The sequence below is a fragment of the Pantherophis guttatus genome, chromosome 7 (genome assembly GCF_059756535.1).
Source record: "Pantherophis guttatus breed Tessera chromosome 7, ASM5975653v1, whole genome shotgun sequence".
Lineage (NCBI taxonomy): Eukaryota > Metazoa > Chordata > Lepidosauria > Squamata > Colubridae > Pantherophis > Pantherophis guttatus.
Genome location: NC_142069.1, coordinates 92,984,632 through 93,001,344, shown reverse-complemented (window position 1 = coordinate 93,001,344; position 16,713 = coordinate 92,984,632). Strand labels below are relative to the sequence as shown.

Below are 16,713 nucleotides of genomic sequence, written 5' to 3'. Positions count from 1 at the left end.
TCTTCAAATTTTCTTGAAAACAAATTAATGAAATTTTGTATAATGAAGACTGCAAAAAAAAAAAAAACCACGTTTGGATGGTTCAGTTACAGACTGAACTCATCTGAAGAAGGAAGAAGGATTTTTATACCCTTCTGAATTGTCTTCCTTATCAGAAATATTTGGGAGTGTTTGGTGTAACACTACCAGTATGATAGATTCAGGAATCTGACAGCTTTCAGCAGAACAGCTGTCATAACTTGGTTACATTTGGAATTTATACAGAGAAAGTACACTATTCCAAAGACCGACTGGCAATGCCATGTCCAAGGAATATGTTTCCTACTACTGTGGTTTTTACAAAGAAGCCAGCAGAGATTATTCAGCAATAATGTCTTGTTGAAGAGATTCTATTGTTGAACTCACATTTTGTTGGTGACTTTTCTTCCAACAATTGATCAATTACAGATAGGCAACTGTCCTTCCCTATTTCGTAAGACGAAAAGATTAAAGCAGGAATATTGCTCACAATTCTTTAGAATTGTCCCAGTCTGTCAAACCCAATAAATTCTGATGAAATAAATAAAAAAAAAGAAATATATAGCCTAAAATTCAGAAGTAAATTTCCAAGTTCTGATATATAATAATAAACAATTGTTCATTAACCATTGGGGCACCAAATATAAAGATTAAGACAAAATAGCCAGAAGAAATAGACACATACTTCAGATATCTAATTTAAAAACTTTCTTTCTTCTTTCTTTCTTTCTTTCTTTCTTTCTTTCTTTCTTTCTTTCTTTCTTTCTTTCTCTTTCTTTCTTTCTTTCTTTCTTTCTTTTTTCTGTGTGTCTTTCTTTCTTTCTTTCTTTCTTTCTCTTTCTCCTTTCCTTTCTTTTCCTTTCCTTTCCTTTCCTTTTTCCTTCCCTTCCCTTCTCCTCCCCTCCCCTCCCCTCCATTTCCTTCTTTTTTCCTTTCCTTTCCTTTCCTTTTCCTTCCCTTCCCTTTTTTCCTTCCCTTCCCTTCCCTCTTCTACCATCAAATATCACTACCACACAGCATGCTTGAAGATATAAATACTCTTGCCAGTAATCCAAATAACTGACCTAATCGTGGTTAATCCTCCCCGACTCATTCAGGCAAAAAACCAAAATAAGTGTGCATGATAATATGACTTGTTTGGATGGGGATTCTGTAATGCTCAACTCTGAAAACATAGCCTGTTAAAGAAAGATATTTCCTCAGATTTAGTGCTTGGAAACAAGATGGAATGGAAAAATTATCAACACTGTGAAGAGCACCAAATATGAAAAAGGCAAAGGAAATAAACCAACCACTGCTATCAACAGATTTTTCACCAGACAGTCAGCAATAATAACTTTTCTTCCCTAGAAAGTAAGATATAATTTGACATAAAGAAAATCTGAGTTATTTACCCAGACCAACTATATTATTCATACTGGAAAAAGGGAGCTAACAATTACACAATTTACCCCAGCAAGTGAAAAGTTATATTGAACAATATTGGTGATTAATGCTGTATCGTTCAGCTCCAAGATGATATCAGTCAAACACTGAACAAATAGAACCACAGGACAAAACAGTGAATTCTTTAAAAGAAAAGGAGGAAGACTGGATATAAATCACAAGCTAAAAAGAAAGTACAGAATGCTATTGTTGCTATTATCACCGGTACAAACAACCATTAGTGCTGCGTATTGCAGTACAGATGAGAATAATCCCACTGCATAGCTAGCTAACATCTGGCAGGCCTGCTTGGAAATGCATCCACTGGGTTGAGTGGGGCTGACTTCCAGCGCTCTGAATACAGGAGTGCGGCTTAAATGACTTTCTCAGATTCCACCTGCCTGGAAAATCTGTAGAAAAACCCAACAACATCAACAACAAAAAAGGCCATAAAAATTGCTACCTCCGATTTGGCTGCATGGGAAACCCCTTTGCTGTTGTTAAGCATCCATCTTGGACCACTTCCAAAACCAACTCTGATAAAACCCTAGTCATCGTATCAAAACAGAAGCTTTCGCTCTCAAATTTCAGCCCATCCCCGGAATACTTCCTCCTGTTCTGCACACAGATTCCTTTCCCTGCCTCCTCACTCTTGGTCCCAAATATGCAAAGAATGACATCGGCTGCAACTTCGCAGCTTCAAGAGCTGGTGAGAACACAAAATCTCAAACAACAGCGAGGAGCCTTGCTTGAAATCAGAACATGCTTCCCAGCTGTCCTCTTCCAACTGTCTCCAACCGGAAGTTCATGGCCCAAAGGGATGGCCTGAACTTCTCTGATCATTTTTTGATATTCCAGGATCGATAATCAAAGACAAGAAAAGCCCCGACTCTTCCTGACCGACTTTCTCTTTTAACAAACACAGAAGTAGACAGTCAAGATTTATTTTATTTATTTATTTATTTATTTATTTATTTATTTATTTATTTAATTAATTAATTAATTAATTAATTAGATTTTTATACCGCCCTTCTCCCACAGGACTCAGGGCGGTGAACAGCCAAGAATAAAAACATCACATACAAAATTTAATTTTTTTTAAAAAAAAAAGAATTAAACTAATTTTGGCCCAATAAATTTAAAACACCCCAACTAAAATCAATTAACAATTAAAAATATCTAAGGTGGGGGGGGGTTAAGCCAGCCCAGCTTGATGAAATAAAAAAGTTTTAAGGGCACGGCAAAAAGCACGGAGATCTGGGATCCTACGTATCTCCGGTCGTTCCAGAGGACAGGTGCTGCCCCAGAGAAGGCCCTCCCCCTGGGGGTCGCCAGCCGACATTTCTTGGTTTTCTATTTAAGTGGGCAGTCAATCTGAATTAAATTGTGTCCTTTATCATTATCCTGCATGCATTTTGGAAAAGGCAAATATAAATAAAGGAACACTGACAATATATTACTTACTGGAAACAATAAGTGTTCAATGAAAACTGTATTTATCATTATCTGGTTTATCTCGCCCAAAATGATAAAGAGTTGACGTAACCATTCTTGACTTAGCGCTCTTCAGAGGTATTGGACTTCAAAACCCATAATTTGTAACCAGCATCTGGGAACCATGAGATTTGTAGTCCAGCATACCCAGCAGGCACCAGTTTAAGGATCAGAAGTGATTTGAGTAGCAGTACATACTATATTCTTCTCCTTATACCTCAATCTTTTGTTTGTATAAATACTCAAAGAGGCTTGGGATAATTTTAAAAATGCCAAGTAGAAAATTGCACTTAACAATAAATTGCACTTAAAATTAAAAAATAAAAAACAATAGTATCAGCATTACTTAACAATACTACGTCTCCTGTCCGCCTTTTTCTAAAAACTGGCCCTTCTATAACAGAATAATTCTTCACTGTATTATATTTCACCAAATGTATTCTTAGAGTATTTTCCAAGTATTGGGCATGCTGTTTTCTTCTCATAAACACCTGCAGTTCTATGCACCTGGGAATAAGTCAAACTGAACTTAATAACATTTATCTCTGAGGGTATTGGAATATAACTTCTCAGCAAGTGATCCAAATAGACTTCAATATACAGATACTTCTTGCTTAACAGGAAATATCTTTGTTCAAGTATTCAGCATAGACTCTCCGTACTTTAATTGTTCCCATACATACATTTGTTTTAAGATCCACTAATATACCAAGTCTCTTTGCATCTTCTTTCTATTTCAGTCAAAAATGTGCATCTATTTAAGCACACTTCTCAGAAAGGGATTTTCACCCCAATTCCAACTAGCTCAAGCCTTACTAACTTGGCCTAGCTACTCCCAAGGAAACTATCTAGGTAATGTTCGAACATCTGGACAATGCAAAGAGGAATTAAGATTTCTTCTATTAGGCTGAGTTCACAGTAAAAATGCATGCAATTTGGCTGATAGCCTTAATATAAAACAAATCTCCCCTCGTAACGCATTAAATGGCATGAACATTTGCCAATAAAATCATTTCTCCCTTCAGCATTCCTTCGGTCATGTCAAATGGAAAATGTGCGTTTAACTTAAAGCAGGATAGATCCACCTGTCTGGAAAGAGTCTTTGGGACGGACCTCATGCGCTCCAGGAGGAACTTGTCACCATCGACTTCAGGAAGTTCCACAAAGATCACAGAGGTAGCTACAAGACTTGTGGGGCGGGTGAAAATCCCATTTGTGCTTCAGTCAGTCAATCATCTCAACCACCAGCCAATCCAACTGACCACAGACAACTATTGTTTTCAAAACATTTGGGCCATCTTCAGTGTTTGTCTTTCAAGAAATGAAGAAGCTCAAGACAGATACTGTAGCTCAGTCACAAGGTATAAAACCCAACATTGGGGTGTAGAGGATTAAGGATTAAGTTTGTGGGAAACACATTTCATTCAGGGCATGAGTTGGCCAGCTTTTCAATGGCGGACACTGCTACATGATGGCTCTGACTCTAGAAAGATTTCCTTGAAACCTTTTGATCAGCTCTTTGTACAATAAAGGCCGAAAGTCAATAGATTCACAAGACTTGAATCCTGGGTTACTTCTGAGACAACCACTCCAAGTGCCCAGATGCTGCCTACTGAAGCAGTGGAAATGGAGACAACGGAAGGTCTTCTGATTCCAAGCCTTTAACCCATCTCTATTCCTCTGTCGCTTCAGTCTCTCGTACCCGTTGCAAGACCACAACCATCCTTGAACACCAACTGGCAGTCAGAAGACACAATGAAAATTCTTTAATGTCACAACATATAGACAGATTTAACCATGGTTTCAATTGGGAAAATGTGATCATTCTAGACCAGGGAATTTCTAGAAGCCTGGCACTCTGACATATCAGCCATCAACAGACACATAGACATAAACAACATCTACAGACTATGCAAAAAGAGACAACTGACCAGCCCAAAGGAGAACAAAAAGACTCCAGCCCCTCTCCACCAGGAATCAGCACCCAGGTGAACATAGATTAACTCCAAGGTTAACTTCAGACCAACAATCAAGTAAGCAACACCCCAATCAAGAAACTGCCAAAGAGCCATCAATAAACAGCCCAACCAAAGAATGTCTAAGCCCACAACCCACCCACCCACCCACCCACACAGAAAGGCAAGACACCAGAATATAAACGGACAGCAAACAGCACTCCTTACTAGCACTGATGATGTTACCTAGTTGGGTCATGAAATGTCTGCAAGAAAACCACCAAGCTCAGAGAGCACCCAGGACCCCTCATGTCAACCCTGAGCTACAAATATTCTCCTTTATTCACCCTTTAACCTTCAACCAAACCTCCCCAGGAAGCCTTTTCAACAAGGGCTGCAGAATTCTCAAATTCTATTCCAATGTGAACAATTGCTAAGAATTCCTTGGCCAAAACGATTTGATGCTTATCCTGATGGCCCTTTTGCCAACTGCTCCATTTTATTTGCTCCCAGGGCAGCCCAGAATATCTTGGCACCCAGTTTATCTTGTGTGGCTGATAAGAACAATTCCTTGCAATTAAATCGCAGTATCTGAAAATGGCGTTAACGAAACCTGTGTGTTTCCACAGCTGCAGACTTCACCTCGACGACAAAGATGTCAGCCAGGAAGCAGGCGGTGTTGTTTTGTTCCGCGTGTGAGATTTCTACATTAAGAATTGACGATCCCATCTGGGTAAACTGGAACACTCGATCCATGCAACAGATGGTATGTTCAGCATATGTGCAGAATGATTTTCACTGGATATTTTGAAAAGAGGGAGGGCCTCTTCCCACATCACAGTTCAACACACACAATAGAATTGTGGAACTGTTTTGTTTATATCGTAATTTTCCAGAACTTCTTCCTCTTCTCATTTCTTTTGTTCCCTTTTAATCTGTCTTGAAGCTGCTTGATAGTTAATGTTGCAACCTGGGTACTTTTGTCAATAGGTTTAAACATAATAAGGAGAGTATGAGCCCTGTTTGGCACAGTGGTGAGAATGCAGTATTGCAGGCTAACTCTGCCCATTGCCAGGAATTCAATCCTGACTGGCTCAAGGTTGACTCAGCCTTCCAGCCTTCTGAGGTCGGTAAAACGAGGACCCAGATGGTTGGGGGCAACACACTGGCCTTGGAAACTGCTTAGAGAGAGCCGGAAAGCACTATTAAGTGGAATATAAGCCTAAGTGCTATTGCTATTGCTAAAAAAATAAAGTGTATATAAAACCTGAAACATATATTGAGCAATTGTAATAACTGAGTTTTATTTGTATGCACCCACCAGAAAAGCAGGTGTCACTTTCCTTCCTTTCAAACAAACACTTAATGGCAAATTTAGGTTTATTACTGTTTAAAAATAGACATTTCAAACTCTTTTTTTAAAAAAATCCCCAAACTTGGAATTTTGAAAGTACGGCTTAAATAGATTAGCAAAGCGTAAGACAAATGGCAAAGTTGTTTATAAGCATGGCCAACACAGGTAATAAGTCTACACAATCTTGGCACTTCTTAATAATACAGTAAATACAGGGCTGGTCTTGAGTCCAGCTGGAGCAAATCAATCACACAAGTATTTTTGCTCAATTCACATTTTGAGCAAACTGAATTGAGCTCCCAGCATGAATACAAGCAACCAGCAAGAACACAAAAACTGTCCCCATTGCATTGCTGATGTCGAGTTAACATGCAGGAGATTTACACTAATTTTGTAAACACCAAGTGACTAACACAGAGTAATCCATTTATTCCAGATTAATATAATTAAGAGATACTCCACAATAGTTCAAAGCTGATTGTTCAAATCAGCACTAATAATATTCAAGAGATTTCCACTAATTTTGTAAATTCCAAGACATTCAAACAGGGTAATGTTTTTATACCAGGTTAATATAAAGAAAAGGTATCCATAACAGTTAAAATTTGATCATTCCAATCAATATTAATACATAAAAATAGGTGTCTGGTTTAGTGGCACCCATTGTTCAGACTGCAGAAATTATTATCAAGTAGTATCTCCCTTTTTATTCTTTCCAAGAATATTGACGTGTTACTGTATCAGAGAAGATAATTCTAACACCACCTCTCTAATTGACCAACCCTACGGATAACAAATTGTAGGGAGGAAGGGAAGGAAACTCACACACTCACCCAAATGTAAAACATCAGAATGGAGACACCAAACAAATCTGGAAAAGAGGTTTTCAATATAATATCTAAATAATAACAATAATAATAATATATCTAAATACTGCTTAACTTTGGGAAGTTTCTCATTCCATCCCATGGTCACCATATAATCTTCAACTGAAACATCCAAAGCACCAGGTCTCCAATCCATATCCTTCACTTGTCTACAGTTATTACAAGGGCTCAGCTCGTAATCGTTGTAGAGAAGAGTAAAGGACCATTCCTTCATTCAGGCTTAGACATAAGACCTGTTCAGACAATACCTTCAACAGTTCAATCCAACAATGGAGAAAAAAAGGACCAGCCCAGTTCATGGGGCACTGGAGAGATGGTCTTCTACACTTACAGTGCAATTGGAAACCTCAAGAGTGACTAAGATGGAACCCTTCACTTCACAATTCTAAATTCTGGAATAGTTCTACAAGTAGGAAGTTAGAGGTATTAAATGGGACAGTTCCTGCCTGAAATGTCCAGCTCAATGACAACTTTGGATGCAGCCTCCTATTCACGGGTAGGTGGTCCTCTGCCGAATTCCAGCTCTTCACTATCTATGGTATATGAAACTCCCGATCATTAGAAGATCAGAATAAAATTTAATCAGTAACACTGTTGACCCCCAACTCATTTTTTTGGTTTGTTTTAATCACCTTTGTCAGGGGAAGTTATGCAAGTTGTAATTCGGTCTCCAGGTGTAGTTGGAGGCTGGATGAAGATCAAGGGAGATGCACTCCTTTTGAAGGAGAAGGTGCCTAGCCTAGAGGTCTGCGTAACCTCTAGGAGCATCAGTGGAGACACAAACAGTTTCCATGGCAAGCATTGTGTTGTTCGTGCTCTGGCTGGTTCCTTGAGTTAAGGGCATTCCTGACCAGAGATAGCCCAGCCACAAGGATTCAATTGCTAATAAGCTCCAACTTCCATGACAGTTATGTGCATATCCATGTGTATACATTGCCTCTCATTTCACAGCAGTGTTCCTGGATAGGATACAACTTTTAAATAATTAAAACAAGCCAAACAATAAATGTCCAAAGTTGCCAACAGCAATTCCAGCTTATAGTAAACAAGGCCATCCGTCAGAGCTTGATTAACCTCCTGGCCCCAAAGCCTGGGGGGGAGAACCAAATCTTGAAGGCCTTGCAATTAGGACACTAATGTTTGCTTTCGTCTTTTTTGTGTGGCTAACAGAGGAACTTATTAGAAACATATTGTCCATGGTCTGCAGAAGCTGCGCTCGCCTCCAATCTGCTACTAAGCTAAGTTGATTTGAATGGTCAAATCTACACTTGGGCACTTACAAGACACCGGAAGTGGGAAAGGCCAAGAAGTCAACTTTCCACCAACTGTTACAGTAGCTACCTCATGCATAAGAAGGAAAGGATGGCATTTCATTTCTTTGTAGGACTTTTTGGGTTGCTTAGGGTTTGTTTAAATAATCTCAAAGGGAGGCATTGATTTCATAATACTTTCAGTTCTGAAATATTACAATAAAAGCTGTTTTAAAATGCGCATACTTCTCAACAAACCAGTAACAAACCCAAACACAACAGTACAAACAGTGGTGGGATTCAAGTAATTTAACAACCGGTTCTCTGCCCTAATGATTTCTTCCAACAACCACTTTCCCAAACTGCTCAGAAAGTTAACAACCGGTTCTCCCGAAGTGGTGCGAACTGGCTGAATCCCACCACTGAGTACAAAACTACCCATTGGTATATCTTTAGCTAGATCCAAAGATGTGTAACAGTCAATGCCAGCCCAATTTAGCAACGAATGAATTTCACAATTTTTACTGGAAATGCCTTCTTTAGCATTATAAACAGAGAATCTTTAGTGAATGCAGACTTGCACAATCATTAGATCTTTCTCCCTGGCTTGTACGTGATGGGGAACATGCCGTTTCACTTAGTTAAATAGTAAGTTGGTAGTTACTTGATGCACCCTTCTAAGTAGCCTAAAAACATCTTTATGCTATAAAGTTGATTCACTCCGAAAACTTAGTTATGATAAAAAATATTCATTATTGGAAAGAAGAATGCTATATGTAGGTACTATACATCAAGAAAGAGATGGAGAGGGAGGGAGGGAGGGAGGGAGGGCGGGAGGGAGGGAGGGAAGGAAGGAAGGAAGGAAGGAAGGAAGGAAGGAAGGAAACAGTTAGAAAGTCTGCTCATACACATGGTAACTCCATATGGTAGGATAAGCAGAAGAGCAAGCATAAAAACATATTGGGGGAATTAGAGGTTTTAGAAGATGGTTTGGGGATTACCACTGTAACCAAGACAACATGTTATTCATAAAAATAGTTTGCAGGGCAAAAATACTAAAAATAACAAAAAAACATTATTTTCAGTATCCAACAATTTATCTGAGAAAGCAAGTAATGGCACCACACACTGTTGGGAGTTTGGGCCAATTAGGTTCCATTCCTTTTGAGGAACAAAATGACTCCCAGGGAGAACTCAAGAGAGGGCTCTCTACCAGGTCATCCATGTTCCTCTGCATTTTTATGACGAAGCCTTCTTCTTCACTACCCATACTTTCAAAAGGGCCCGGTCCCTGCATCTGCTATGCACATGGACCTCCCAGATATTGAGAAAACTGGGCAATTCACATAAATTTCTGTCCTTTTTATTTTGTCAACAGCAACATTGAAAAAAAAGTGGTGTCCTTCATGGAATCCATGAGCCTCGCTGTCTTGCTCACATTGCTAATGAGCAGAAACCAAGCAAGGGAAAGAGTCAAGGTCAAATATAAAAGGAAAGTTGTGAAGACGGAGATATCAGAGGAAGGAACGGCTCTCCCACACTTGGATAGAGGGATCGTTTCAGAAAATGAGTTTTGTAGAGATTCCCTCACTAAGAAAACTATTTTTCAACCCATGTTCCTCCTCCTTTTTCTACTCCTTCAGAACATCTAGAACTGGACAATGACTATCCCAGTAGCAAATACGTACTGTACTCCGAAAGTAGATAGTAATGTCCAGTTTTTACATACTGGTATGCTTTGTGTATTGCACAAAACAAGCTAAGTATTAAAAAGTTTACGAACTTATCATGGAGGTTGGCAAAAAAAAACCCTGTGTCCTTGGATAAATCACCTGCTTTATAGTCTTGCTTTTCTTCCAAGTCTCTGCAGGGTAATCCTCCAAGATCAGATCCAATCAGCCTATGATCTGCATTGCAGAGAATCAGCAAATTCATCTCTTTGGATCCGAGAGGGAGAAACGCTTCCCAATCCGGTTAGGTATGGAAGTTAGGGAACTAGGAGGCTGATTCCCCTGAATGCAGGCAATCTGTAATCTGACCTGGCCGTCAGATGGAGAGTGAAAGGAGCGAGGCCAGTGCATGAGGGCTGCAAAACAAATGGGAACAAATAAAAGAGCAAACAGGATTTTACGCAGCACAGAAACAGTAGCGCTAAATAAAGTGAAGGGTAACAGAAGCGTGGAAAAGATTTAAATCTTTCAAATGCATGCAGGGTAACAGATTGAGGGCTAGTCAGCCAGCCAGCCTGCATGTCTTAATCCCTCCTGGCCCCCAAAATCCTGGTTATAAAGAATCTGCCTATTTCTAGATTGCTTTCAGATGTCTTCACCCACAATTCCACCCAGATCTTCATCATCTACATTCTTAAATGCAGAGAACAGGGAGGGGGAGGGGGGGCATTGTGTATGAATCCACCACATAGGAATATGCATTTTAAAACAATTTTTTTTCATTATTTTTTTCTCTCTTGAGCCAAGAGCTTGGTCAAAATACTTAGAAAACACAAAAGCACTCAAATGTACAATCCCCCACCAAGGGGGGAAAAAAAACCCAAATCTCAGAAAATGGATTGAAGTTTACATATTTTATCCCTTAGGTTTCTTTATCCTGACAATCTAATGGAATTTAGAAAGGTTTAGCCAAGTGATCAACCCACAAGATCTTCTATCTATACCAATCCAGGATCGATCTTCTCTGACAGCACAACCTGAGTTCCAGGTCTGAGCCTATTTTGAAATGGGTTATTAATCTTTCCTTTTTCTCTGATCTTTTCCCAGATCTAAGTTGCTTATTCATCCCAACCTTCACCATGATTTATCATATTAAATCCTCATCTTTTTATAATATTTATAATATTAGATATTAAATATTCACAATTTTTTCCTCCCTCCCTCCCACCGTTCCTTCCTATAATGGATCTTCCCATCCATTCTAACCAGCTTAACAAAGCCATCTAAAAAACAACTCCCCAAGCTCCATTAACCAAGTTAAGCTTGTGAAAGAGAGTGCGTGGGCTTCCAGAGTCAGCAAGCTGTTGCTTCCTGGGGCGGTTGTAAGCTGGCCTATCATTACAAAACGAGGCCCAGTTTAGAAAAGAGGTGCAGGTTAACTCACTCCAAAGGTCCAACTGAAGCAAGTCCAGAGTTTGTTTATTTATTTAATATATATGCCAACCTTCTCACTATCCGCAGTGACTCTACACTAATGACACGTGAAGGGTTGAGAAAAAAGTGCTCCAGAAACCATTCCAGGGTTCCAGGATGTGGCATAACAGAGCTGGGGATGAACCGTTCATTTGTGTCAGAAGCATCACAATTAAAGTAAGGCACACTATACGACATACAATTTAAAATATAAAGTACAAGATTAAAATATGGACAGATTAAACAGATCTTGCCCAGAAACTAGCAACGTTAATTGTGTTCTGTCACACTGCCATTAAGTTTTCAAGTATGCACTGATTTGGACAGAGCCTTGATAGTACAGTGGTTTAGTGCACCCTGTTATTAACACAGCTGCCTGCAATTTCTGCTGGTTCGAATCTCTCCAAGGCTCAAGGTTGACTCAGCCTTCCATCCTTTCTAAGGTAGGTAAAATGAGGACCCAGTTTGTGGGGGCAATAAACTGACTTTGTATAAATATATACAAAAGTATGAAGGCTATTTCTTAACGCATTGTAAGTCGCCCTGAGTCTCCGGAGAAGGGCGGCATATAAATCAAATTAAAAAAAAAAAAAGGAGACGTATATTTATGTGTGATTGTCCTGCAGGTCACCACAATTGGAAAGAGGAGAAGCCACCCAATTTGTTGTACCTGTGCACCGTCTATTCAAGAGTTTCTATGGCTGCACGATAGCCAGCTGCCTCTTTCCAACAGCCCCTCTTGAGTTGTCTTGAGTGCGATTGCCGCTTCCATTCTTTGCTCTTATTTCAGGCGTGTCTGTATTTCAGGCCAGCCCAGTGGGGAGGTCAGATTCAAGCCATGCTAAAGTGGTGCCAAACATTTTGTGGTCAAACTGTCCCAACCTGAGAACAAGCTGTTTCGGCTTCATCCGGAGGTTCTGGTGTCCTTCCAGAAGACATCAAACCTGCAAGTGAGACATCCTGATCTCCTCTTGCACTGGGACCTCTTTCAATCAAAGTCAGAACTGCTCCTCCTCACCACGGAACATTTCCAGAGGAACTGAACTGGGATTTTTTGGGGGGTGGAAGGTCAGAACAGTCAGCCCTCACCAAGTTTTGCACATCTTAGAAATTAAACACTGCCAGTCCAGGTTAGAATTGCATTAGAGAATTACCTGGGCATTTTAAGGCTGCTGACTAGGAAAGGAAATAAATGAGCAAAAAATAAATACGCTCCCATTAGAAGACAATAGGAAACTATTTCCAGAATATTACCAGGAAAACTGCATGGATGCAACTATCAAGAAGCAAACTCCTATTTTTTTTTTTTAAAAAAGCTATACTATGATATTGATATTTTGAACTGTAACAGCCACCCAGAGTTGCTTATCCAAGATGGGAAACCACATAAATTAAATCAGTAAGAAAAAAACTTAAGAAGTTTATCTTTTTCACACAACACATTGCTATTTTTTTTTAAAAAAAAATTGCAATGCATTCAAGTTCTTTTGAAGGTGCCCGTTACGTGCTATGAGTCATGGTGAGGATTTGTACGAATATGCTGTAAAATTTCTGAAAATTCAGTTCATCCCAAACTGAACACAATGTTCTACATTATAAGTCCTCCATAAATGAGCAAATTGTTCTGCAACCAACTCTGGGAAACGTGCACGAAAGTTCTTCAAAAGTGAGGCAGCGTATACACACATATATATACATACTCCAATTTGCAGGAGGTAAATTTAGGATGGCTGTTTAAATTTGATCAACGTGAGCACACAATAACGCTGTTCTGTTTAAAATTAACTTTTCAGCAACCCCCTTTGGGTTTCCAGGGGAACCTTTATTATTCTTTATTTCACTTTATTACAATAGTCGCAACAGAGGTAATGATGACAGCCTCTAAGCAACAGGGGGCCCCGGCAGATAAAGATTTCAGCAAAGGTTTTGTGAACCTTTCCTGGCAGGAGAAAGGACGGAGGATAACATAAAACAGGCATATTAATCCTAGGAAGAGTGTTAACAAAGCTATTTCCATTGTTCATTGTTCACGTGCCAAAAAACTCCCACAGACCAGGCCTTGTTCCCTCTCAAAGCCACAGGCAGCATTGCAGCTGATTATTCTGGCAGCTTTTCTTTTCTACTTTCCTCCCTTTTTCTGGTCCTTCATTCCTTCTCTCCCATGTGTTATTCACCGGGAGATGAAAGTCCGCTCACTGAGACACAAATGGTTCTGATTTTCTTGGGGTGTTTTCCGAGAGAGATTAAGCTGAATCAAAACAGATCCAACAAGACTCTCCATTAGTATGGCCCAAATGAGAAAGACACCTGCTTATGACATCATCATCATCATCATCATCATCATCATCTTCCTCCCATGGGTTCTCTCTATCTTCTTAACCTAGAACTCAGCTCTCTCTCCTTTGCTTAGCAAAGAAAATGTCCCAAATTCAATTTTTTCCCCCAAAATTACTGAAAAATCAACCCAGGCAAGCCAGGATAACTACAATTAAAACCCAGACAGTGCTTTAAAAAAACTGGCCCTGAATTAAAACAAGCAAACAAGTTGGCAACCTCATGAGCTATTCCATCAGATGCAGCTTCATTGCAACCTGAACTTGGACAGGTCCTGCTTTAGAGCTGGGTCATGAATTCAGGAGAACATGCGACATGAGGAAAAGAAAGAAAGTTCTCCTATTGGCAGGACCTTCCCATGTGTGAATGTGACATCACAAACACAGCTTGTGCTTTCAAACAGATAAATCCTCAGCTTAACAGTAACAGAGTTGGAAGGGACCTTGGAGGTCATCTAGTCCAACCCCCTGCTCACGCAGAAGAACTTGTACTAGGGATTCGAACTGCCGAACTGCTGACCTTTCTGATGGACAAGCTCAGCGTGTTAGCCACTGAGCCACCTAGCCAGGCTAGCTTCCCACCCCTGCCTTTCAAACAAGCCGATTACTCCATAGAAGATGGCCAACCTGACCTGGGCTGATCTCAGGAAGATAAAGAAGGCACGACTGGCAAAGCCTTGGATGGGAGACCAAGAGGAAATCCCAATGCTGTAGGCTACACTGGGGAATAGGGAGAAACGTCTTCAAAGAAATCCACAACTCCTGAATTCACCAGGAATTTGAGCTCCGTTTCAAGGGAATACTCACTGTTTCTTCACGTTCGCTCCCTCCAGAGTTGCTGTGGGCTCCTTACGGCAGATGGCAGCCCACAGTGGGCCCTGGCTGATCCTGAGAAGGGATCAGAACTCGTCCCTGGCTTGGACGGAAGGCCAACGGGGAAGGTCAGGGCTGGGGACTGGAAGTTAGAAACCATGAAACAGCAGTGACCAAGCGCTTCCCTGTAGCTCTGTCATCGGGAAGCCACGGGAGATTCCGTGAAATCCCACTCAGCCAAATTCAATTTTGCTTTTTTTTTTTACCGCCTCTTGCCATCAGCCATCGACGGATGCAAATGAAAAGCGGGATATGTGGGAGCGTAAAATAGTGAAAAGCGTGAAAGGTTTCCATTCCACAGAGTGGCCTCTTCTCCATTCATTTATATACATTTATCAGCACGAGTTTGTGGTAATGGCTGAGGAATGTTATTCAGGGACAGAGTAAAACCATATTGCTTATGTCCTTTCAGCTACAATCTTTCCCACCCCCCCACTTTCCTTTTCTTTACTTGATGCAATCAATATACAGTTTGCACAATCTGAAACAACAACAGAACAGTGGACTTAAAATATCCAGGGAAATCCAACAACCCCCCCCCCGCCCCTTTGGAATAAATCACAACCCCTCCATTCTCCTCCACCATCAGCAAAAGAAACGTAAATAAATCTTCTAAAATCCTGGTCAGTTTTGGCAAAACAGCTGCTTCCTGAACTCACCCGCCTGTATTTACCAAGAGACTGGGAAACCCTCCTACTGCTTGTGATTTTAAACCCTAGAAATACAGGCTTTAGCTGTGGAATTCGGCATTTGAAACTCAAATTCAGATTTCTTGAAGGGGAATTTGCCCGCCAAACACCCACAGCATGGATTGTTGCAAGGGAGTTTTTGAGATTATTTTAGGATGCACCCTTAGTGCACTTGAAGAGATGCATTTTGACAAAGAGGCGTTTTTCAGAGTAGCAAATGTGCTTTGCTCAGCACTCTAGTTGATGCAAAAAAAAAAAAAAAAAGACTTCCTGCAGGTGGAAAGCCTCAAATCCACGAAGGAAAGGTTTCTAGAGCAGCAGCACTAAAAAGCAGAATTGTGTGGCTCAATTACTGCATAGCTCTGGAGCCAGAAATGCCAGCCTGTGAAATGGAAGGACTTTGGGCTTCCAAAACAGCATCCCGAATGGTGGGGGAGTTGAGGGAAGGTTGGGAATTGAAAGGAGGCGGATCCATTTTTGGAAACAGAAGATGCATTGAGAGTGTACAAGGGTTGCTTTGCTTCGAATGACAAGGATGGCGAGGCTCCTGGAGGCTAAGTCCTAGGAAGAATGGTTAAAGGAAACAGCTATGCTTTGGCTAAAGAAGAAGGGGCTGTGGAGAGCCCTGACCGAAGTCTTTTGATGTTGAAGAGCTGTCACATGGAAGAGGGGGTGGATTCCTTCTCCATAATGGTCCAGGGCAGGACAAGAAGCAGCGGGCAGAAGCATCTACTGGGGGAGATCCAGGCTCAACTTTTCCTCTCTCCAAGAGCCACTGGCCAGGGTTTCTCCACCTTGACTATTTTAAGATGCGTGGACTTCAACTCCCAGCATTCGCCAGCCAGCTTTGCTTTGGCAGTTGAAGGCCACTCATCTTACCGTGGTCAAGGTTGAGAAACACCTCACTGAGCAGTGGAAGAGCCTGTCTCCTGAAGTCATGGGTCTCCATCAAGGGAGGGTTTTCCAGCAAAGGTGAGACATCCCTTTGCCTCAGGTGGTCTGAGGATCTATGCAGGGTTTGGACTTGAAGATCACCAAGATCCCTTCCAACCAACCCACCCCATGAGTCTCTTCTTCAACCTCTTACCAGACTAGGCAAAAATGGACATCCTTCAGCTCTTCTATTTCAAGGGACACTGGTTGCTTTGTTAATTCGTAATACAATCGATCTGCAGGTAGGCAAGGTAAAAAAAAAAAGCCACACCTGTCTTGTTTTCACAACTAAATCCAGCCAACCAGTCAGACTGGAACAAAACCTGAGCACTGTCAAGCTAAGCCAGCTTCTGGGAACA

General features: G+C 40.8%; 2 protein-coding genes across 7 annotated transcripts in view; one reads left to right on the top strand and one right to left on the bottom strand.

Annotated features, from left to right (window-relative positions):
* The window catches only part of SEMA3D (semaphorin 3D), a 116,784-nt gene that overhangs the window by 84,367 nt on the left and 15,704 nt on the right, over positions 1–16,713 (bottom strand). For 2 of the 6 annotated variants that reach the window (XM_087874363.1, XM_087874364.1), the window contains exon 2: positions 10,216–10,469. The exons of 3 other annotated variants lie outside the window; for them this stretch is intronic. The gene's annotated coding sequence lies outside the window, so the exon portion shown is untranslated. Of the gene's footprint in view, positions 1–10,215; positions 10,470–12,196; positions 14,368–16,713 lie in introns of those variants that run through there. One more of the 6 variants, XM_087874365.1, reaches the window with a different exon arrangement.
* Positions 4,848–16,713, top strand: part of LOC117670004 (uncharacterized) — a 32,810-nt gene continuing 20,944 nt past the window's right edge. Inside the window, exon 1 of the mRNA XM_087873482.1 lies at positions 4,848–4,925. Coding sequence (XP_087729608.1) covers positions 4,848–4,925 — 78 coding nt within the window. The remainder of the gene's footprint in view (positions 4,926–16,713) is intronic.